Consider the following 24,561-nt stretch of genomic DNA (forward strand, 5'->3'; position numbering starts at 1 on the left):
CGCCCGCCGTTGCAAGCCAGGGGTTGGGGCTGCCCCTTTCTCCTGGCTGTGTCAGTCGACCCCATGGTTTTGGGCAGAATTGTAAAAGCAGCAGCTTTGCCCCTGAATACAAGGCAGTAGCTACAGGCAAAGCCCCTGTTTGTCCTCCGCGGGGAACCAAGCAAGCGACAGACCCGAAGGGTGAAATGAAACGGGTGCTGAAAGCAGCTCCGAGGCGGCAAAATTGCACGTGCAGAAATAGTGCAAGCCCAAGTGTGAAGGTTGTGGGGGGTCAAGGGATGGGCTGAGCCCTGCCTGTGCTGCTGGGGACGGCGAAGGATCGCCGGGTGCCCGCGGGCCCCTTACTGAACACCGCAAGAGGGTGCTGCCTCGGGCACCGCCAGGCGATGGGGGCACGTGCCGGGGGGGTTGCAGGCGGTCCGGAGAGGCTCCGAGCTGCGCTCACCCTGCCTGCTCTGTTATTAATCACACATAGCATTATCTCCTGGCTTGCCCGGGCTGCCGCAGCCGTGACACTGGTCCTGTTTGCAAGGGGTGGCGGCCGCTGCTGGGTCTCCTGGTTTTCTTATCGACCCATGCTTATGGTCTGGTAGGCGCAGGACAGGAGAGCATGCACCAGGTGTGAGTACGCCAGCTCCTGGCACTCCCAGACCAAGCGAGGAAGCGCTTGCTCTCGGGAAAAGGGCTGCCTGCCTCCTTTACTGATGGGCTGGATTTGCACCTTATCATAACCGCCGGCGATAAGCTGTGATAGGTGTCTCCTGGGACGAGCGGAGGCGCAGATAAACAGGCCTGCTCCCTGACTGATTAGAATAAATGCAGAGCAGAGACCGTGGGAGCGGGTCGCATTCAAACCGGGCCCGGGTCCGGCGCTTTTGGACTTGCCCGGCGGTGTCTTCCAAGCTCAGCCACACAACGGGCTCTGAATCGCGGGTTTCCCTACGCCCGATGGGGGCAAAAGGATACGAGCTGCCTCACCTGGAGTGGAGCAGCAAGGACCAGGGGACTCCTGGGGAGCGTGTCCCCGAGACACATCACCCCTGGCCAGATGTGCTCCAGTCCGCTGGATGGGTCCAAGCAGACTCCAGCTCTCGTGGCCAGCCCCGGCGGAGAGGAAACGCTTGCAGAGCAAGGACCGTTTCTGCCTGGGCCCTGCCGGCTTTCACGGGAGCTAGACTTGGGTTCCTTTCCCTTTGTGTGACTTATTGATTTGAATTACAACTGCAGAAGTCTCCTTGTAAAGAATAACTATAAACCACGATAAAATCGTTACAACAACCGGCACCTCGCAGCCCGCCTGGAAATGTGGCTTGCCAGCCCCTCTGCTATCTGCCGCGAGAGTAAATGCACAGATAAATTCATGACACTGGGTGCCTTAGAAAATTCTCTAAATAAAGACTTTTGAATGCACGGCTTTGCTCGAGATTGGCCTGTTTGTGTTGGTATGGAGCCAACATCCATGAAAAATAGCATGGGCGCCAAAAAAAATCAATTTTATATAATAAATACAGATCATTTGGATGTGCTTCTTGCCAGGAGCAATGCAAACATGTACATCCTCAGCGATTCTTATCAGCGAGGAGGGGAGCCTTCGATGCAGTCGTCGGCTCTGCTCTTCCAAGAGGGGATGCTGAGAAACCACCCGGTTTCCCTTGGAGCGTTTGGCCCACGGTTCAGTTTTTCCTCTTCCCGGTGGTCGACGTGGCTTTTCAGAGCGAAAGGAGTGGAGTTCAGTCTCCTGCACAAAATCAGGAGTCTGCCCTAGGTGAAAATCCATTGTTTTCATGCAAAGAAAAAGAAGGGGGTCTCCGTAACCAAAACTTGCTTTTCTGACTGCACGAATATTGCTCTGCGTGCTTTCAGCCAAGGTGCCCAATGGTTTCCAGCCCGAGCGCTCTCCGTCCCCGGTGCTCTTTCTTTACTGAAGGTACAGAAGTGTCTCCCTGCCTCCTGCAGCATTCAGGGCGCCGTTCTGGAACATAAACACGTTGCTGCAAACAGTTTAAATCCTCTATTACAACCGGGGTGGAATAAATAAAATATTCCATCTGCCTAATGTGACATGCAAATCAGACCCCTGTGGGTAATCCCGGAGTCTGAAAAGGTGCATGTGGGATGCTACAGCAAATTTAATAAATGTAAAGAGGGTTGTTTTATTTTAAAAAATAACCTTTATGTTACCCGTGCTATAAATTATGTAATAAGAGGCTTTTGGAAGCACAGCATAAGCGCTCGCTCGCACAGAAAATTCAGCGCCTTCATCCCACCAGCCCCGTGCCGCGGCCTGCAGGAGACGGCTGCTGAGGATTGCTCCGGCTGGGCTGCACTAGAAGCACGGACAACGTTGCTTCACCAGGGTGTGAAGGCAGCTCGGTTTTGCCGTGCGTGCCCACGGTCCACCAAGCCATGCCAGCAACACATCTTTTTCTTAGGACAGAAATGCATCTTTGTATTCCCCGACTGGCGGCTGCAGCCTAGGAAAGGGCCCTGACGTGGGTCCCCAGGGACCCTCCAGCATTCACCGAGGCCTGCCCGCTGTTCCAGCAGTTCCTATTTATAGTGAGGGCTCGGTAAAACGTCTCTCGTGCTTTCTTTCCTGATGCGTGGCAGAGGCATGCTTCGGAGAGCAGCCGTGCCCCCTGGCTCCGCTGGAAACCCCGTGCCCCCCTCAGCCCCGTGTCCGAGCCATCCTGCTGAGATCCGCAGCAAGAAGCACTCGGGCACTGCCGTTCTCCAAAGGTTTTATTTGCACAGAGACGCTTAAGTCTGTTGCACTGAGGAGCACCCACGTGTTGTGGGACATTGGGGTCTATGATCATTTGTAAATCGGTTTGGGACCTCGGCATTTATATGGTACCAGGGTGGTGGGGAGGGAGGGCGTCTGTCACTTTTGGTCTCACTTGATCCTAGCAGCAGAAGCGACTTCTTTTTTACTCAAAAGCTGCCTCTCACATGGCACCGGGAACGGAGGCACACCCCAGACAGAGCTGCACGCTTCCCTCTGGTCCTACACCCTGGTGCGGCTGCAGAAATCCCGATGCACCGTGCCCATGAGCTGTGTTGGGCCTCAGCCTCTGAACGTCTCGCCCGTCTGCCTCGAATCGAGCAATGTGCAGAATCAGAAAGCAAACCCCCCTTTCCCCCCCTCGTCCCGTGGCCCCAGGGCTAGGACAGCAAGCTGATGGCATCCCCCGGGGCAGATAACGGCAGGGAGATCCACGACTGGGGGTGCCCTGTGGCACGTGACTCCCACACTGCAGCGGGGATGGGTGCAGAGGTTCGTCTTGTGACGTGGACGGGGAGAAGGGAAGAGTTTGGGGCACGGGTCAGCGGCTCAGTGTTGAGCCGATGAGGCCGAGCACTGAGGCTGTGAGAACTCGCTGCACGTTCTCAACGGGGGAGAGATAACGAGGAGACCGAGGGGGATTGAATAGCAGCCTTCACCTCCCTGCAGGGGGGCTGCAAAGAGGATGGAGCTGGGCTGGTCTCAGTGGGGGCAGATGGCAGAAGGAGCAATGGGCTCAAGCTGCAGCAAGGGAAGTTTAGGTTGGATATTAGGAAAAACCCTCTCACTAGGAGGGTGGTGAAGCGCTGGAACAGGTTACCTATACAGCATCTCCATCCTTGGAGGTGTTTAAGCCCCGGGTAGACAAAGCCCTGGCCGGGATGATGCAGTTGGGGCAGGTCCTGCTTGGAGCAGGGGTTGGACTAGATGTGACCTCCTTCCACCCTCATCGTCTGATGCTCTGAAGGTCCGTGGTAGAGTTCATTCCCGAGTGAAATAAAATAGGGAAATAAAATTTGCCCGCATGGGAAGTAAAGTTAGGTGGATAGCAAAGCAGAGACACGACTCCCAGAGCCATAAAGTTCCCCAGAGTGACCAGCTGCCCCCACGGGTTGCTTTGCCCATAAAACTACTTAAATTTTTGGTCTGATTGACCGCATGGTACCGTGCCTCCTGCTGCGCACAGCTTCACCCCACAGACTAGCGAAGGCAAACGAGAAGGGGGCGAGATCTGCTCCTACAAACACCGCCGAGGAGGCTTCAGGAGCCCAAACCCCTTGCCCTGCCCTGAGCTAGAAAATCCCGCACGCGCTTGGGTACCCGTGTCCAACCCGGGCCGAGCAGGATGTGCGCACGCAGCCACGAGCAGTGTAACTCTATTATTTTATCCATCGTGACTAGGTGGAGAAGCTGCATTTCACAGTAAAGTTTACGAGGACTATAAGAGAGCATGTAACTGCTGGTGGTGGTGCCTAATGAAGTGTGTTTGAAATATTGAAGTATATGATAAACCATTATGTAAATTAAATTCATTGATAGCTCTGCTGTGAAATCTCTCTGGTAGCAGAATAGTAGATAAACACAGAGCTTAGAAGGTGCCATTTATTCATCCTTAAAATGGTTCCAAGTTTCTAGTGATTCATTAGCATTCAGCAGAAAACAAAGAGGACATTAGTTTCACAACCCAACTTGAAACGAAAGCGCTTGGATGTTGCAGGCGGCAATGCCAGGCTGAACTTTGCGGCTGTCTCGGCTCCTTGCAAGCCAGATCCTTTTCTTTCCCTGGGCAGATCCTGCACGGAAACGTGTTTTCTCTCTCCAGCAAACTCCCAAGGTCCTGGCGTCCCCGCTGGAATTTTTACCAGTTTGACGCCCTCTGTTATTGATGCTTGTTTCTTGGCTGCCAGAGCAGCAAATGTTTAACCATGGAAATGGCATTTGCTGTGATCACCACGATCATCCCGAGCTTAACAATGCCGCCTCTCCCAGTCACGAGCTACGCGCAGTGAATGCTAGGCAGCTCCATGCCTCTGGTACAGAGGCGCGGACAGAAACGTCTCCAACGTGTACGTGCGTGGCTGTTAAAAACAAAGGCAGGAGCATGTGTGGCAGTGCGTCCCCCCATAAATGTTGGGAGGTTTTGTGGCATTTCAAATAATCTAGGAGGTCATTTGGGAATTAGGTCCGTTGCTTACCTGTGAATGCCTACAGGGTTGCAACGGGAGTCTGCTTTGCCCAGCAGACTTTTGGGCTTGTCAAACAAAAGGCCGGATGCTGCAGCCCACCCGCTCCCCCTGCGGCAAGGTCAGGGGAGACCCCAGCCCGGGCTGGAGGGGAGACCCCACGCTGGCTGGAGCGCTGTGCAAAACAAGCACCCCGGTCCTGCAAATCCTGGCCCCAATATCAGCACAGAAATGATGGGGGGCTCCAGCAGGCTCCCCATTGCTGCAGTGAGTTGCTTTCCCTCCCCAGTCATTTTGCAAGAACGGACAGAAAAGCTTTTCTCCTGGGGCTTCATGCTCCAGCCACGACAGCATCTGGGTTCAGGGCTCGGAAAGCACGGACCGTCTCGGCCTCCGCTCTGTCTCAGGCCTGGGTGGCAGGAACAATTGCACCTTTGCTTGCTCTGAATTATTGCACGCTCCGGCTTGCTGCAGGTACAGCCTGGGGGGTGAGAAATGTGGCTTGTGGCCCCCCAGGGAGCCGCGTGGGCCCTTCCTCTGGAGCTGTCCGGCCACTCTTGCCTGCCTTGGACGGGGAGGTTGGAGGATTTGCTGGTCAGCTCTGAGCGGCGGGGCTCACACAGACACCATGCAAATGCAATCAGGGGAGCTGAGGGTCTCTGACAGGCTCGGGGGCAATGCCCACCCTGCGAGTGCCCGCTCGCGGAGACCGGCCCCGTTGCAATGGGCAGTACGGGAGTCTGCAGCCTCGGCCCGTCGATGTGCAGCGCTGCAGAGAGCAACGGCCGCGCCGGTGCAAGGGGAGTTAATGCTGCCGCAGCCCGAGCCAGCGAGGCATGACGGGAAAGAGACGCCCCACTGTTCTGAAACTAATTTTACAGCTTAGCTCCTATCAAATATCCTGGGCCCCCCTCAAAAAACCTCTTTGAAAGGAGCTCTCCCAACCCGCTGGAAAACCCGCCGAGTGTTTGGGTTGGCAAGGTTTCTGCCAGACGGTGGGAGTTATAAATAAACAGCTCCGCGGGGCCTGGAAAAGTCCATCTCATCTCGCCAGGCCCGAGACGGCGTGAGTAGCGCTCTCTGGGGTCCGTCCCTTGCTGGAGCCCCTCCATGACATGACATAAGCCCCCAACAGGACATGACTGCATGTGTGTGAACAACTCGTGTTACAGAGACAGCAGCCCCTATTCACGGGGCCGCCGCTCGCACAAGGCCCCTTTTCTCCCAGCCGGGGAACCACGGGCTGGAGGAGCGCAGCCGTTTCCATCCTCGATGGATGATGCTGCACCCCCCGGTCCCTGTCCTGTGCAAGCCTGGGGCCGACAGCCTGCCGGGTGCAAAGGGCCGAATCCTGGCCTGAGCCCCAGGGAGCAAACCGAGCCCCAGCACCAGCAGTGCGGGGATGCTCTGCCCTGCCCCAGCCCCTCAGCCAGCAGCCAGCTCCCGTGGCATCCTCCTCCTCCGCCTGGCTCTCCCCGCACACAGCCCCTGGCACCAGGCAAAGGACCTGGCTCGAGCATCTGGGGACCAGCTCAGGCCTGGCAAAACCAAGCATCTTCTCTGGGTGCTCTGGGCAGGAGTGAGCAGCAATGAGCACAGCCCTACAGGTCCCCATTGCTGCTCTGGGATGTCTTCTGGAGATCTCCAAACAGCCCTACGCTTTGCTGCCAAGTTGCAGCGCCTGGGCATGCTCTGGGGCTGCATCAAGGGCCTCCAGCCTGGTACCGAACCCAGCTGGAGCATGAACTGCCCCCCAGGTGCTGTGAGAAGAGGGATGCTGTCCCCAGAGCCCGTCCAGCCCTGCAGCTTCAGTTCATTTCCCAGCAGAGAGGGGCTCTGTGATGCACCCGATCCTCCAGCACCGGCCTCCCTGCCACGGTGCACCCTGTGCTCACGGTGTGAGTCACTGACCTTGCTCCCACCCATAGGGTGACAACGCAGGCTGGGTGACTCCGGGAAGCCCATCCTGCAGACCGATAACACCTCCTTGCCCCGTGAAGAGCAGCCCCTCGCCCCCCTGCAGCCCCCATGCACTGCCCACTGCCCGGTCCCTGTTGTGCCAGGCGCTCTGTGCTGCAGGCCATTGCTCAACTGATGTACGACGCTCGCCGTGCCGGCCCGGTGATGTATTGCAGTCATCCTTCACCAGAGTGCCAGCGCGCCGGCCATGTGTTATTGTAATACATCACGGGCATGACGGGCGGCAGCGCCCGGATCCAGTGGGTGCCCTTCATCAGGGCGTTTCAGTCCAGCACTCTCCACTCGCCTTCCCCCTCACATGCGGGGGCTGCATTTGCACGCTGCAGGCTGGGAGCATCCCCCCGTCAGCTCTGCACCGTGCACCGGGGCTGACTCCGCTTTGCACGTCTGCTTTCATTGTCGGTTTGTCGATCTGGCTTTATCTCTCCTTCCTGGAGCTGAAGGGTTCCTCCGAGGCAGGTTTTCCATCATGTGTCCCCGGGTGCCGGCAGGGACGGGGGCCATGGCATGCAGACAGCATCCTGAGCGGGCGGCTGCAGGTCACCAGGTCCAGTGCCCTAACGCTACCTCCATGCACACAGCCCCTCGCCCCATCCCTTGTAACTGAGCAGATGAATGACAAAAAAGACCGCGGCAGGCAGAGTCCGGCCAGGGCTGCATCAGACTCCAAGCCGAGCTAATCTCCTAATCTGCTGCAACGAGCTGCGGCTTTGTGCCCTGATCCCTTCATCCCGTCACCATGCTGGGCTCTCCGATGCACCTCAGCCAAGCGCCTGTCTTTCACGCTGCATGTCCCAGAGCTGGTGCTACAGCAAGGCGCTGGCCAAAATGCGTCTGCTGCTGAGGTGGAGACAGCCGCGGTGTCGTGGAGCCCAGCAGCAGCCTGCCGCGGCTATAGACAGGAGCTGGCAGCAAGCCTCTGGCTACCTGCAGCTGGAGCCCAGCTATGCAGCCCGTGAGCCAGCCGCGGCAACGTGACTGCGGCCAGCCAGCCTGGCTGGCGAAGAGGCAGGAGGATGCTGGCTGGTCGCAAGGGCTCCAGGCACGGGCTTCGTGTCCCAGTCCTCGAAGGCCAGAGCTCTCGGTGCTGTTCTAGCGCCGTGCCACCTTTGTGCAACATCTGGTCTGTTCTGGGATATTTCCCATCTCAGTCCGAGCCACCACAGCTTGCTCATTTGTCTGTCACAGTCTGTGGAGGTTCGGGCTGCAGGGAGCCTAACTTCTGCCTGTTATCCCCGAAGGGGCTGGCTGCTTCCTACAACGCGACGCGAAGTCAACAAGAGCCCCCGACACCCCAACAGAGCCGCAGGGACCCCCTGCACATGCAGTATAGGGGACCACGCAGGAGGCCCCTGCAAGCTTTCTGCTGTCGTTGGGAGCGAGCACCTTCCAAGGTCATGAACGTGACAGCCCGTGACAGGTGCAGGGATGACTCAGTGCTGCGCATGGCTCCAGGCACGCGGCCAGGGAGCAGCAGGCCGACCAGGGGGAATCGTGCACCCAGCAACTGGCGTAGCTGATGGCAGCTGCCCGTCAGCTGCCAGGAGCAGGGCAGTGCCGGAGTCCAGCCTGCCTCGCGACAGGGCACCGTCCTCCCTGGCACGCACGTGCAAGAGCTGTCTTATGGGACACGTACAAGGATGCAGAGTCCAGCGCTGGGAAGGGAGGACATGCACCAGGCTGTCCACCTGGCCGGCACCCACAGGTCCCTGGGCAATGTCCGTGCCTGCAGACTGCCCTCGGCACAGCCTCGGTGCAGTCCTGGCATTGCCAATAGACAGCAGCAGAGCTCGAGCGGGTTCGGGGTGTTGCAGGGCTTGCATTCAGGGATCAGGGATGGTGCTGCATGTAGCCGGTGCCCAGAGATATTCCCAGCTGTGCACCATCAAACTCCAGCCTGTGCTGAACAAATACAGGTCCCCGGACCCCCGTTCTGAATGCCGAAAGGCTCCCAGTTGGAGGCAAACTGCTTTTCCCAGCCCCAGAGGCGGGTGATGGAGGATATTTTGGGTCTAGTGGTAGAGGCCAAAGGGCCCTTCCCACTAGAGAGCAATGATCAGGCCCCATGGGGCAAACGAGGCCCGGCACGGTGCCAGCCCATGCACTGTGGAGGATGCCTCGCAACAGGCTGCATCCATGAGACATGCGTGCCAGACGCTGGGAATAGGTCCCGCACGCTCCAGCGACAGCCCCAGGCACATTAGATCACTTGCAGCTAATTAGCAGGCTCCTGGCACACTGCAGCACGGCACCGTTCCTTGCAGAGGGGGATGGCTGCGGTCCGCTGCTAGCCCTGGGCACGCTAGCCTGCTCTGGGGTGGAGTGCGCATGTGTCCCATCTCCTTGCCCGGGCCTGGCACAGAGCAGGGCTGGACGAGAACTTCTCACAAGGGCTCAGCCCTCCGCATGGATGCAGCCTGCAAAGGGCAGCACTGCACTTAGCAGAGGCAGTGTTGTGCCAGGGGATGCTACGGCCAGGCCCTTGCAGAGCGCTCTCCCTGGCTTGGGCCAGGAGGCACGTGACCTTTCTGCGCTACGGCAGCGGTGGCTGGAGAAGCCCTGGGCAGGCTTTCAGATGGGGCGCAGACCCTGCTTGGAGCGTGCCACGTTCTCCGCTTGAAGAGGCCACGGCAAGGAGGACAAACACTTGTGACTATTTGCAGGGGAGAAGGGTGCCGGCAATGCAGCCTTTGGCCCCGGCTGCTCCGGAGCTAGGGAGCCGTCCTTGCGGCCGCGGCCTGCTCCGACCTGTCGCCCCGCAGCCACAGCCGCAGCCAGCGGGCACTGCCTTTTCCAGCTCCGTGGGTGTGATGGGCCCCGCGCCAAAGCCGCCTGCAGTCTACGGGAGTCCTTCCAGCAGGCTTTGGACCGGGGCTGCGGCTGGCAAGCGGGCGCAGACGCTAGTAAGGATCCGGTCCACCCTGGCTGCATGGCGCGCCCCTCAAAAAGCCGTCTTTCTGCACCGCTCCTCTCCCCGCGGCACGGCCCGACAGCGGCAGAGCAGGGCTGTTTATGTATGGGGAGCAGATAAAAAAGGTCAGTCTCGCTGCAGCTTGTAAACACTTAAAGCACATTTCCACAGGTTTCCTGGCTGCACTTTCCCGCTGACGATCCCGAGAACAAACACTCCTTGTTGGATATCACTGAATTCAGGTAGCGGTGACGGAGCCAATTTCTTTCCTTTTCTTTTTTGGCAGGTCGGACTCTCTGCCAGGAAAGGAGACACGCTGCCTTTTCTCTAACCCCCATGCAAGAGTGCTCGCGATAGCGCCTTTCCAGCCAGCAACCTTCGCCTGGGATCTCTTTAAGCAGATTGTGCCTGTTTTCATATGGTTTCGTGCGCCATGAGCAGACACATCCCGATGCATTTTCAAGTTGCTCCATGCATTTCTCCACAGACCTCTTTCTTGGGAGAGGGGCCGTGCCGAGCCACTCGGCTAATGGCTTGTGAAATGGTTATCTTGCTTGCAAAATAAAAGCGGCCACCTGTTTCTAGGTTTGGTTTACCGTGGGGTCAGACAGGTCATTGCAAAGCATATTATCTGGCTTGTTCCTTTGGATGCCTATGAATATTAGAAAAGCTCTATTTTTTTTAACGAGCCAATTAAAGATGCAGCTTCCCCCAAAGCCGCAACGTTCAGTCTGACTTTGCTGGGAACGGGCCTGGTGGGTTTAAAACTGAAGCTTTTGCATAATGACTTCTGCTCCTGTGTGCGCTGCAGGAGCAGCCGGTGTTAAACGCCCGGTGCGATGGCTTTGAGGGTTACCCTCCTGATGCCGGCAGCCCCTCGGGGTTTCCCTTCCTCCTCCCTGCACATCTGGGGGGATTATTGAGTGCCGCGGTTTCCTGCTTAAATCCCAGGCCGGTTCTTAGGCTCAGGACATTTGCAAAAGACAAACGTGGGTGTGAGCATGGACACGTGCTCACCTGGTTCTTGGCGGCAGGTCCTGGGTCTCTGCTGCTCTCCAGCTGCTTAGCACGACGCAGACCCGGGATGGTGCTCAGATGTCCGGGCTTTCTAGTGAGGAGGGGAAACGGTGCCAGATGTGCGACAGGGCACAGCAGCTCCCAGCTCCGTGCCCGCGCCCTCGCCAGCCCCATCGAGCTGACAGCTGTGGCTCTGCAACCAGGGCTCCTGTCAGCTGAATTGCTCAGACGTTTCCGTCTCCGCCACGAGTCCGATATCGCGGGCATCCTCCTTCTCAGCCCCAAGGGCTGGCGATGTGGCAGGTGAGAAAGACCTACAAATGGAAATTGTCAGGTTGTGTCACATCAGTGAGTTCCAGCTCCATCTCTGTCCCCCGCGCCCCCGTACCTCCAGCCAAGTTGCAGCCTGGTGACGGGGAAGAGGCACCTACTCGCCGCGACATCTGTCACCAGCTGGCCCCGCTGAGACCCGACGCGGCCGCGGTGCCAACGAGGAGGAGTGCCGCAGCTGGTATTAGTAGCTAGGAAAGGAAACCGAGCTACCGGGGCCTGCCGCAGGCATCGAGGCACCTGGGAATGGGCTGTCGCCCCTGGGATCCAACCCAACGCCGTGACCAGAAGCAGCTGTGCTCTGACAGCTGTCCAGGAGCACCGTGAATAAAGGCGACGGCATGAGCAAACAGTCCCCTTTCTGCAACCCCCTGGTCACGGCCCATACTAGCCATCATGCAACCAGGAGGCTCCAAACTTTGCAGCAGCGCTGTGGTCCGATGGTCTACGGCCATCTCAGCCCTGTCACGGGTGTCAGGGGAGCAGCTGGGTTATCAGGCATGCCCCCAAGCAATACAGGGGTGACCGGGTTTGTCCCGAGAGAGTGGCAGAGAGAAGGGGATTTCTCCACATAGGGCATGCAGAGCTCCCCAGTCCGTCTGCTAGGGTTACGTGGGCAAGAAGCTGGATATGAGCCGGCGGTGTGTCCTTGGTGCCAAAAAGGCTAACGGCATCCCGGGCTGCATCGGCAGGAGCGTTGCCAGCAGATGGAGGGCAGTGATTCTTCCCCTCTATTCAGCACTGGGGAGGCCACATCTGGAGTCCGGTGTCCAGCTGTGCACCCCCACTACAGAAAGGATGTGGACACATTGGAGACAGTCCAGCAGAGGGTGATGAAAATGGTTGTGGGGCTGGGGGACAGGACTGGTGAGGAGAGGTTGAGGGAAATGGGCTGATCTAATTTGCAGAAGAGAAGACCGAGGGGGATTGAATAGCAGCCTTCACCTCCCTGCAGAGGGTTGCACAGAGGATGGAGCTGAGCTGTTCTCAGTGCTGACAGATGACAGAAGGAGCAATGGGCTCAAGTTGCTGCAAGGGAGATTTAGTTTGGATATTAGGAAAAACTTTTTCACCAGGAGGTTATTAAAGCACTGGCACAGGCTCCCCAGAGAGGTGGTGGACTCTCCATCCTTGGAGGTTTTGCAGACCCGGGTAGACAAAGTCTTGTCCGGGATGATGTAGTTGGGGCTGGTCCTGCTTGGAGCAGGGGGTTGGACTGGATGTGACCCCCTGAGCTCCCTTCAACCTGAATTTTCTGTGATTCTACGAATCGAGTCTGGCACCAATCCCAGGCTCTGGCATGGGCTCCTGCCCCCATCCGCCGCGCCTGAGCTGCCCCCGATGCTGAGAGCAGCATGAACACCAGGACTCCCTGCCTGGTGCCATCAGCACCCGCTCAATAGAAACTTCCTCACACTCATGCAATCCTGCTTTCACAGAAAAACACCCGTGAATGGGGCGGATCGGGAGGTGGGGTGCACTGGTGCACTTGCGCCCCTTTTTGATCCCTGCTCCACCCAAAGCTTGTATCTGGGCAGCGCTGAGGAATCACTTGATTTTGTGGCTCGTTGTCATCGACCCGATCCCGTTGAAACTCTTCATTGCAGAGGCGCTAACGACCCCCTTTCCTTGGTAATGCTCTGCACGCCCCAGCGGCCCCGCAAGCCTTTGCGCTGCCGTGCGGCTGTCTGGGGGCTGCTCCTGGTCACGGAGCTCCTACTTCACAGCCCTGCAAACTTTTTAACCCGTTCCCACGACGTTTTATTTGTCGTTCCTTCCATCTCAAACAGAATCACCCAGCCTAGGCCCCTGGCTTCATAGTACAGCTCCTCGTTTCTTTTTAACTGGAGAAAAACATGTGCTGTTGACAATGCATCTCAACATCCACCCCCTCCTTTCCAAATTCTGGGGCTGAAAGAGCCCCCCAAAACCTGAGGCTGTGGCTATTTTGAGTGTGCCTGGGTTGTACTGTGATGCACACCGAGTGCCAACACACACAGTGCTTGGGGGCACGTAAACCACTTCCCCAGTGACACGGGGCCGCTGCCCTGCGCCCCTTCGCGACGCAGCACCAGGCCGTGCACAGCCCCAGCTCCGCAGCCTATTCGAGATTTGGCTCTAAGCAGCTTGCGAGTGTTTATTTGGTGTGCAAAGAAGATTGGAGCTGGGGAAAGCACAAAAAGGATTACTCTGTTTATCGCAGGCTTTCCCTGCCCGCTCCCTATTCATGGGAAAAGTCATTTACTCGGGTTATCCGCAGGCTTTGCTCGCCCCAAAGCCCAGAAAGCCTTGGAAATGAGAGAGAAGCAGAACGGAAAACACGGGGGAGCCTCCGACTCCCGGGAACGCGTGTGCCGAGTGCAAGGGGCCGGTCAGCCCCGCCTGTCTTGCTGGTGGTGGGATGGAGCGGCCCAGTCCCAGCACCGGCAGGTCAAACCCCTCCGAAGGCCCAGTGATAATGAGGTGGATTTACACCGACCAGATTAAACCTGCGTGTTAGACGGGCACCTGCCCCATCCCTTCCCCTTCCATTTCCTTCCCGAGCGCCACGAGCTCTGCACTGGTGCACGCCGCGGGGCGGGCTGGGGGTTGCAATGCTCTGCTTGAAAAGCAAGTGGGGAGTTGGTGTCTTGTCCTGGTCACAGCCCTTACGCACAGCCCGGTTCCCAACGAGCCCTCATGCATACCCACGGCGTCGCGCCGCAACAAATGTGCAAAACCCTCTGGTCCCGGCTGCGTGGCAGGTCAGATCAGATGGCCCTAAGGACCCTGCCGGCCTGGGAGGATGAATAATGACAATTCTTCATGCACTTTCTGTGTGGCATATAGTGCTTAAAGCAGCGGTGTCAGACTCGGGACGCACGGGCAGAGTCCTAGTTCAAACTCCGACTCCGGGTGTGATTTTGGTCAATTAATTTACAGTTGGATTTTCAGAGGCACCAAGCACTCTGACTTGTGAGCAGTGTGTACGCGGGGGAAAAAACCCCAAGCCAAGGTATAATTAAGCTCCTTGCTCCTCCATGCGCCTCGCTCCCCCGGCCATACCTGGCCCGGTTTAATCCGTGGCGGTGTTAGAAGAGCCGGCCGTTCTTTACAAACCGCTCCAGAACAGCTTTAAGTAAGCAAGGCTAATTTGGGAAAGCTTGTTCGGAGCCAGGTTCCAGAGGGCCCGAGGATTTGCTTTGATCTGATGGTACGTTTTAAGGAGTAAGAAAACAAGGGAGCAAATTTGTGTGTCATTACTGCCAGGAGATTGTATTTCGCTCTTTCTTGTGTTTCCAGACGGGAACAGGTGCCAACCCACCTCCGTCTGCGCTGGAAAACCTTGATGTGCCGAGTTTGTTTAGCATATTTATGTCTGTTGCTCATTCCTCTCCTAACCACTGGCTTGAACCGGGGATGGCGATGGACGCAGAGGCGCTCCTGGATCCGAAATAAGCTCCAGCGCTCGCAGCAGGCCTTGCGTCACGTGATACCACACTCGTGTCCGTAACACGTGCGAGTGTCTCACCGATCCGTGGAAATATCCCGTCCCTGGAGGCGGCTCCGGACGCTAGGACGCATGTCTCCAGGTCTAGACTTTGGCCCTCCCACCAGACATCGGCTGCAGCCATGTTGTGTTTGCACAGTTGTGGGGGTCCCGTCGACCTCAAACCTTCCAAAATCACGTCAGACCCCCAAAGAGTCTTTGGGACTTGCTTTTAAAACCTGGCATCCTCTCCCCGGCCCGTCTCATTGCTTCGCCCACCTCCCCTGCACGCCACAATGACAGTCCTGCCAGACCGGGGGGTTAGCTCCGCTGCGGCCGCTCCCCTCGCGTCCGTAGAGCACGATGCAGGTATTGTCGTCCCAGCATCGAGCTCCTGCGGCCGAGCCTCAGGCGTGCGCCGTGCCCGGAGAGGGCTCTCCAGAGCCAGCAGAGAAATGAAGGCATTCGGGAGAGAGCCCAGCAGACCCCTCCTGGCTGGGCGCTGGTCCCCGGCCCTGCCACGCATCTCCGAATCAGGGGACCCTCCGCAGAGCGAGCACCGCTCCCCCTCCTGCTCCCAAAGTGTTTGCACAGAATGTCTTCCCTGCGTTTCTCTCTTGCACACACACATACACACACATGCGTGCGCGCGCGCACTCGGCTCTAGCTGGCCAGACTGCTGGTTTGACACTGTGAGGCCTCCCTGAAAAGAGAGATTGTTTCTCAAAAATAAATATTAAATAACTCTAAAATTTCAAATAATTCAGAGCTCTGCTATTTTCCACGCATTATGAAAATAAAATTGAGGGGAAAAGGTATGTAATACGTTTCCTATTTCCTGTTTCTGCAGCCCTGCGTGTGCCCCGGGGGAGCAACACAAGTGGAATTATCTATCCTCTGGCTAGGAGCGCTCGATTCGGGCCAAAAACACCACCAAAAAAAAAAAAAAAAGTATGAACTAATCTGAGCGCAGCGCTGGGGAAGTGTGGGAGCGCAGGCCAAACGCTGAGAAATGAGGCAATTTTCCCCATTTCAAGAAGTGACTAAAATCCCTCTGCAGGTTTCAGCACAGATGCATTTCTGTTCCATTGAAAACCACTTCAAGAGCAAGATCTCCAGCTCTTGGAGCCTGAAGCAAAGAGAGCGACCCGGCCGCGCACAATGCAAAGATTGTCTCTCTCGCTGGATATCTGGGTGGAGCGGGGCGCTCAGATATCCTTTCGCTGTCCTTGTGATGTTTGGAACAGCTGGAGGAGCTACATTAAGCAAATTCACAAGCACGAAATGCCCGTCTGCCCAGCCAGAAGCACCCTTGACGGAGCCTGCCGCGGCCCTAGTGGGATTCGCGTCTCAGAGCCGCAGAAGGGCTGGAGAGGCAGGGTCAATCCAGCCCAGACGTCACCAGGGAGGCTCTTTAGGAGAGGTGAGGAACCTCCCTGGCTTACAAGGGAGCCCGATCCACTTAGGAAAGGCTGTCCGGGGGCAAGACCCCCCAGTCCTGCGTCCGGTGCTCCTCAACCCAGCTCAGCAGGGGCACAGAGAGCATTTCTACATGGGTGTTTACATGCACCTAAACTTAATGAGCCTTTGCTTGAGGCACATGGAGGTGATTTAGGCACGCGTCTACACATGGATGCACTAATGCACATTCAGACGCATTCAATTTAGGCATGAATAGCTAACTCACATTAGCACATGTGCAGATGCGCTAATGCGCATTAATGTGGTGTGTATCCATCGACGCACATGCCATTAATGTGCACGTGCGCCAATGCAACTTCGCTATTCACACCTAAATTTAATACCTGCTTTATGCAGGTATTAAATTAAGGTTTGCATAGCCTTAAATCACCATTTTTAAGGTGCATTAAGGGCATGCACATGCAGACACGTGCCCTTAGTGTGCCTTAAAAAGGGCGATTTTAGGCTAAGCCCACCTAAAAGAGGCGCATGTAGCTGCACCCACCAGCACACAAGCAAGTCTGTACAGATTGCCGGGCTGAGCCTGAGCATTTCGGCACAGATGGTTGCACGCACACATGCTCACACGGGCGTTAATACAGACCGCCAGCTCTGGAAGTCTGGCCTGGCCGCTGGCACCCCCAGTTATCCCGTGACCGGCACTCCACACTTTATTTCAGGGCCGCGTGGCAGGGCTCGTCTCTGTTAGGAGCAGCGAGCCTGGCCTTTCACGCTTTGTGGGCTTTGCAGTTTCAGCCGTGCCATGCTAGTGCTCTCCTTCTGCAGATGCGGCTTCCCAGTGGAAAAGTCACTGGAAAAGCAAGTTGGTGTGCTCCTTGCACAAGTCAGTCATAGCCCCCCTACACGTTGGTGTTATGCCCTTGCTTAGAAGAACGGGCTGGAGGGGAGGGATGTTCCTAGGGTTTGTCCTCATCACTCTGTGACTACACGTGGTTTTGCACACCTTTGTATGGAGCCAAGGAGCAAGGCGATCCTTCGGGCAATGTCACATGCAGAGCGCACGCCGAGTATCTCCAGATGTGCAATGACACTCCCAGACCGTGGAAGTGCCCGCCCCAAACTTTTCCCCAGCAAGTGCCTCCATCCCCACCAGCTGTGCCAACTGGGGGTTGCAAGAGCAGAGCTCACGTCCCCGCCATCAAGGAGACTGCGCGGCAGAGTCGCGAGAGGCGGCTCTCTCCTAGGAGCTGCCGGCTCGCTCAGACGAGGCCTCCCTGTCCAGGCGCCAGCCCTCCCCCCTGCACCTCTTTCTGCTGGAGCCCTGTCTGGGAAAAAGAAGGGCAGCTAAAGATTTTCCAGTGGGAAGAAGGCCTTTTTCCCTCTCTCATAACTCAGCGGCAGCTGCAGGAATTTTTCTCAAGCTTTTGCAAACAATTTACCTTCAGGCCAACAAGCGTGGAAAATGCCAGCCCGGCAGGTGAAGGTTGTGGAAGACCTTGAACATGCCGAAAGTCTCGAGCCCTCTTGATGCATGGGGTCACTGGCTGCTCCCCGGTTCCTATGGACCCCCCCCTTCCTTTTAGGGTATGCCCCCAACATCCCCAAAGGAAAAACCCACTACAGAGATCAACAGGAGGAAAAAGATGCCTGCAAATCGTGCCCCAAACCTGGCAGATCGTGTGCACATTTTGCAGGGAGAGCAGCGCCAGCCCTCGCCGCTCTGCCATCTCGCGCGTCGCGACAGGACACCCAGCGCACGTGAAACAACTGCAAATCCCAGCGAACGGACACGGAGGGGCACCTGCCCAGCTCGGGCCCACATCCGAGTCCGCAGGCTACAAACGCAGGTCTGCGCGGTAGCTGGGACTCGGTGTATATATTTAACTTAATTAGAAACAACTGAGCCGCCAGGAGACAAATTTCATCTTAGCTAACTAGCCACTCTGGGACCATTCAATTGAAAGCCGAGGCATTTCCTTTCAGCCCATCGGATGTGAGCTACTGTCTAAGTAAATATCTCCTGAAAAAAGTACCCGGGCTAAAGAGCTCCTTGACAAAGCAACAGCTCGGTCCTGTGCAGCGGGGTCACAGCCTCTCCCCTCCTTTAGACAGCCGCGTACAGCGGGGCGAGCTGAAACAAATATTGTTTTGTTTCCTGGTGAATTTAAGCTAAAGAAGGGAAAGGCCATTTGCTCGTCTTCCCTGTGATCAGAAATATCTCTGCGTGCATCAGAAAAAATCCTCCAGCCTCTGCCTAGCAGCTCGTCTCCAAGACAGGGCAAAGGCCCATCTCGGCGGTCCCTAGCAGGACCCTGGTGCCAAGGGGAGCTGAAGGGCATGCACTGCCCAGGTGATGCCAGGCTCTGGCACATCTGGCACAGCTCCAAGCAGGGATTTTGGGGAGGGAAGTTTTGCCCAAAGAGACTAGCGCTTTCTCACCAGGTTATTTAATGATACAAAGATAAAGGCAGGGGGTTGGCAGGAACAGCAGCGGCAAATGCCCAGGGCTCACGCCTGCATCTTGGCTGGAGCGCACAGGCACCGGGCAGCCCCGTGGTGCAGGTCCCCATGGAAGTTGCATGCATTATGAGCAGACAAGCCTTGCATTTCCAAATTGGTCATCAGCACAATGCTTCACACATCCACCTGCAAAGGCCCTGGCCAATGGCCCCAGTGGGAATCTCGAGGCTTGGACCTGAGGAGGAAATCCAGGGGCCGTCACCACGGGGAGTAGCCAAGCGAGTTGCTTTTGCATCCTGGCTACCCCCTGCTCGACCCGCTCCAAGAGACGAGGAAAGCCGAGGCGTGGACCGCGGCACGCTGGAGCGGCAGACCCCGTGCCCTGACAAGCAAGCCCGTCCGAGAATTAGCAAACACGAGCGCTGATCAATGGTCCCATTTGGAAAACACTAATTACTTAACTGTGGTATATTTAGCAAAGCCCACTGTGCATCAATCACTGCAGCTGGCTTCAATCACAGGCGAGTTTAACTCAACTGGTTTAAGGGACTATTATTAACCATCCGCTGGTCAGACAACATGCCCTTATTGTATTCAACGTTCGAGTCCAGCGGAAGGGCCCGGGCATTGCTCACTGTCTCTGCGTATTTGTGGTAATGCAGCTGGGCTGGCGATGGCCCCGGCGTAGACGCGAGACAGGCCTGGCGCGCTGTGTTTAGCATGGAGCGAGGGTGTTATTTTGAAAACACTGCCGCTGATATTTTATACAATAGTCACATCATGTACGTAGGAGGCCTCATCGCATTTTAAAGCAGCCGCTGAATCACCCAACTTAAAAGGCGAACCAAACCTGCGGACGTCTGAATATTTGCAGCCCCGCAGCTTTCCTGCCTTCGCCCCCAGGTCGGTGGATGGGCAATGCAAGTCGGGCAGGTGAAGCACAGATGGTGAGCGTGTGATACTGGAAGTGCCACCCCGTGCCTTTCCGACACGCTGGAAGTGCCACCTGGCCCCCGTGACCTGCCAGCCACGGGGCACGCGGTCCAGACAGGAGCGGGTTTCAGCCTCGGCATCGGGGCAGCACAGGAGACGGGCAGGGCAACCCCTGGGGATGGGACCTCTTTGCCTCTCCCATGCTTGCATTAAGAAAGAAGCTGCCTGGCCTCGTGCTGCGACGGCGGTGCCCCCGCGAGACGCCCGTGCCCGGCAGGAGTGAGCGACAAGCAGGGCCGAGTCCCGCTGCGGGGACGAAAGGCAAACAAATGAAAACCAAATGCAAAATGGCTACTCAGAGCAAACCTGCCTGGTGCGCCGGGAGTCTGAAGTGCTCTGCACTTTAATTACAGCTCTTTGCCAATCCGGCGGTAATTACTGGTATCCTTCCTGTAGCCCACAATTGCCTAATCTTGTTATTTGAGAGCCATCAAGATTTAAACAGCTGGAGAGCTGCGCCTGCTTCTCGAAAGGCTTTGCTTGGCCCTGACACTGATTGTTTAATCTGGAAACAGTGTGTGACAATATGCATTAGCTTTGCATCTCCAGCTCCTCTGATCCCTTCGACAATCCTCGCTGCAGTTATACCGGCATCTTGAAGTCAGTTTAGTGCTGGATTACATCTCTGGTTATCTCCCTGACAGACAGCGGGCAGGCTCCCCCACACGCCAACCTGTCCAGGTGCATGGGCCCCCGTCCTAGACGGGCATCTCCCCTTTCCGCAGTGCCAGCGGTTATGGTGACCCCGGGAGCCCTCGCCTGTCTTCCAGGTAGTCCCCTGCGGTTGCGTCATGCAACGCTAGCTCAACTAGTTCAACTGCAGATGAAGGGTGTGCATTGCATTCCCAGCCCCCTTGCATCCCCTTTGCATTTGCTTTTAAAGTACAGACTCGGGCAGAAATGGTGCTGGCTGCGGTCATTTCGGAGCACCTGCACCACTCGTGCAAGAGCCAGCTGGACCTCGCCGCATGGCACGAGAGGAGCAAGCGCACTCGCATGGCTGGTCGCTCCCACCGCTGCAACAGGAGCACGTGAACCCCAGGCAGCAACGGGGTGACGTGGTGCATCCGGGGGTTGGCACTTGAAACCATTTCATCTCCCCCTCCTCTTCCCAGAAGTGAGACCTGCTTCTCGTGTAGCTTTAATGGCTTAGGTGATCTTCAGATAAGCACGGGATCCACCTTTCGGCCCGTATAAAAACACCTCGGGCATTCGCTTCAAAGGACTTGACTCCGAAACGCCACGACGGAGGCTTTGGTTATTAAAATAATTCCAGCTGTGCTCCGTTGTCTTCAAGATGGCAGCGCAGAAAGCCGCGTTGCACGCTCGTGCCTTTTCTTCGTGCCAGCAAAGTTCAAGTGAAACACCGTGAAGAATGGACGATTTAGAAAACACTTAACGTGTAGGACTCCCGCTAGCGCCCGCCGGCACTGCGCTGTGAACTTTTGTTTCTCAAAATGTGGGGTGCCTCCAAAGTTTCTTCAGCCTGCTAAAAGGAGATCTATAAAACCCACGTGATGGGAAGAAATGTTGATAGGGACGCTCCTAAAAGAGGCACCTGCGATGCCTGCCCAAGACACGTGCATCAAAACACTTTCTTGATAACAAAAATACTTTTTTGGCTATAAGAAAACTTGATCTGCGGTGTTGTTGTTTTTTTCATGTGGTGGTTTGGGGTCAAAACACCCTGGTTTTTTTCTAGGAAAGCTAGAAACTTAGAATCAAAAATTCTTCTCTTCAAAAAATGTTTGCTTTTCAGTAAATGAATTCATCCTTGGCTTTCAAAAGTCCAACTTGTATCAGAAACAGCTTGGAACAGCTGAATGCTTCAAAGGCTTCTTGTGAGATGTTCATTTGTTCCTTCTTTATTAGCAATTCCCCATGAAATGTTTTTGTGGGGGTTTTGATAAAATAAAAACAATCGGTGCTTTCCGGCCCTAGTTCTCGCTCCTCCTGGTCCGTCCACTTAGGAGCAGCCAGTCCTTGTGTGGTGGTCCTTCATCCACGGCTCAGACAAGGGGCCGTGTGAGGACACGAGCAAGGGGCTGTTCGTAGTCACCTAAAACGGCTGGATTTGGTGGTTTGGAGGTGCCGTATCAGCTGCGTGCAGCCAGGCAGCTGTCTGAGACGCTCCATCGGTGAAAAATAGTTTAAAAAATAAAAAAGCGGAGGGATCTCACTGATTTTAATGGGCTTTGCTGGGCTGCATGGCAATCAAGACAGCAGCATTTCACTGCTCCTCCTGCCCAGAGTCCCAGCCGTGGCCCTGTCCAAGCCCTCGGGGTTTTGCCCTGCCTCTCCACCCAGAAGTGCTGGGCACCGGCACGGCGTGAGAAACGCCGAAGCCAGCAGCAGTTGTGCGACGTGCATTTGGCTGCAATGCAGACTCTGGACTCAGGGTCCCTTGCAGCTGCACGTGTCGTGCCCTTCGCCAGAGCTTTCGCCGTCTCTGGCCACAGAGAAGCTGCCGCCGGAGCAGCCTGCTGCGCTCAGCCACGGCAAATACCTGCCGGGCAAAACCGGGGCCGCCGATACAGCGATGAGGCCGACGGGTCCCGAGCTTCGCGCTTGCTTATGGTCACATCCGTGTTGCAGGCTCACGGTCTGCATTCCCATGTCTTCCCTGCAAAGCTGAGGGGTTCTCATGCACGGGCTATGAAGCAATGGTCCAGCTCCCTGCCAAGAACAACTGTGATAAAGCAAAGGTCTCGATCAGTGGGAGTTGTGAGCGGAATAACCCCGTGCGCGCACATGAAACCTGCCTCCCCAGCCGAATTCTTGGCTTCAGAAGACAACGTACGTGTAAGAGCAAATGCCCCAGGGCATCCTAGCTCTCCGGCAGCTCCCCGCGGCGCTGCTTTCCATGAGCCAGCTGTGGTCGCCTCATCGCCGCGTGGCTCATGCATGGGGCCGAGCGGTCTCCCTCCGGTGACACGCTGAGGCTTGCAGAGAGCAGGCTAGGGTTGTGATGGGTCACTGATGAGACCACAGAGCGAGTCCAAGTACAAGCTGTCCGAACAGCTGCTAATGTTATTCGGCTCAGGGCCGCAGCCGTCGGGGACGCTGGAAAAGGGGGCTGGCGCTGTGCTTGTGTTTCCGAATGAATGCATTGTGAGAAAATGCGCCCGGTGCTGATTGCATCTCCGCGCCATCCTTCCTCACACAGCAGCAAGCGGGGGCATTGCCCCGCAGGGCCCAGGCCCAGCTCAGTTCAACGTTTCCATCCATCACCTGGGAGCAAAGGTAAAGTCCCGCTGGTCAAATCTGAGGCTGGTGCCAGGAGTGTAACGAAGGACGAGGACGGGACTGGGATCGCGCGGAAAACTTCAAGCAACGTGCAGTTTGATGCATGTGTGCACGGCCTTGTACATCTGTGCCCGAGGCGATGGAGGGGGCACCTGGACCTGGGAAGTAATGGCTCTGGAAGGGATTTGCATGCCCATGGGGGACTAGAAGCTTAACAAGAGCCCCCATGGGGCAAACCGCTCCACACTCTTCATTCAGCACCGCCTTTGTCCCATCTCAAACGCCAGCCCGCACCCTGTGAGGAGACGGGGGGAAATCAGAGTCGTTAGCCAGCGCTGGGACTCGTTCCCCTGCAACCCGCGCAGCGCTTCCAGATGGAAGAGCATTTGCAGCGTGGCATTGCCTTCCCCACCATCAGCTCCTCTGCCGCCCCCTCCCAGGCAAACCAGGACACGGCCGTGGTTTCAAAAAGAGTCGTCATCCTCAGCGTGTTCTGCCAGGCCCGCGTGCTCTCCTTTTGCCCCGCGAGCACGGCTGCCGAAAGCAGGCTCCGTGCGCAGAACAGCTCCCGGGGAGCTTGGCAGGGGGTCGGGCCGTTGCTGGACCCCGGCGTTGGGTTTGTTTTAGTTTGGCTCCATTAAAGAGGGGTCTAGGGAGAAAGCACAGGGACCAGGGCATGGGGGGCTCCTGCAGGAAGCCCCCGTTGTTGGGGGCAGGACGCCCCGGGACGTGGGACGCAGAATAGGGGCGCTGAGGAGACAGCCGCTCAACTACCTGATGCTTCAGGGCAGCAGCAAACGGATCCCTGAATTCCTATCCGCCCCTGCCACCGCGGCCCAAGCCAGGCCCCGCAGTCCTGCTGACACCCACAGCTTCACTTGGCCCCTGCCGTGGCACCGGAGGGGTTCCAAAAGTGCCAAGGGAGCAGCACTGGGGATCCTGCCTGGATGCTCTCCGTTGTGGGGTGCTGCGCACCCTGCACGTCCCCGGTGCTCCCCGCTGGGGATGTCTACATGCACCGTGGCCAGAAGCATTTGCATCTCATTGAATTCAGCCTGCATGTGGGGCAGGAGCACCGGGCAGCCCGGGGTTCAAGGCCCGGTGCCCTGCTGGGATGCAGCGCAGCAGAGAGCCCCTCCTGCAGCCGCCAGCGAGGAGGGAGCCAGGCTCTGTCTCTGTGGACTGCTGATGTGTGAAACAGCCCTGGCACGACGGCTCGGCGAGCAGATGGAGATAACCTACTGTACCATGGGAAGTGCAGCTGCTGGGGTGGGTGGGGAGCTCCGCCTCGGTGCTAGCCGAGTCCGTCGCCCGGGGCCGTTGCTGCAGAATCAGAGCCGTCGAAATCGGAGAGGAAGGAAACGACGAAGCCGAGGGGAAGGGCAGGGAGCCCTATTACCGAGCCGTGTCGAGGCGCCCCCGGCGTGTCCAGCACGTGCAGAAGAGCAGCCAGCCTAAAACAACGACGGGGCGGGGGGATTTGCACGCTCTGCCCTCTTGTAATCTGCAGATTATAACTTGTCTAACTGGATTACCTGAGGTGACGGCAACAGCCGCATCCCGCCGCGAAACGGGAGAGGGACCCAGAGGAGCGGCGGGCCCGGCGAGGGCGCCAATATGTCCTCCAAAGATCACGTTGTGCTTTAATATCGCATTTTCTCTAATGCGGAACATATTTATGGCCCCGCTCCCTCGCCGGGCAGCGTGGAGGAGCTGGCAAGGGCTTTTCACCAGGTGAAATAAATAGAGTGCGGGGCCCCAGATA

The 24,561-nt window shown here is 57.0% G+C and overlaps 1 protein-coding gene across 1 annotated transcript in view; it reads right to left on the reverse strand.

The window, feature by feature from the left end:
* Positions 1–9,092: 9,092 nt before the first annotated feature.
* The window catches only part of LOC112549681, an 87,933-nt gene continuing 72,464 nt past the window's right edge, over positions 9,093–24,561 (reverse strand). The window contains exons 2-3 of the mRNA XM_025199694.1: positions 10,877–11,190; positions 9,093–9,954 (exon numbers count right to left, since the gene is read on the reverse strand). Of these exons, the coding sequence (XP_025055479.1) occupies positions 9,520–9,954; positions 10,877–11,190 (749 nt within the window). The 3' untranslated portion in view covers positions 9,093–9,519. The remainder of the gene's footprint in view (positions 9,955–10,876; positions 11,191–24,561) is intronic.

This window comes from Alligator sinensis, unplaced genomic scaffold (genome assembly GCF_000455745.1).
Source record: "Alligator sinensis unplaced genomic scaffold, ASM45574v1 scaffold628_2, whole genome shotgun sequence".
NCBI classification, from domain to species: Eukaryota; Metazoa; Chordata; order Crocodylia; family Alligatoridae; genus Alligator; species Alligator sinensis.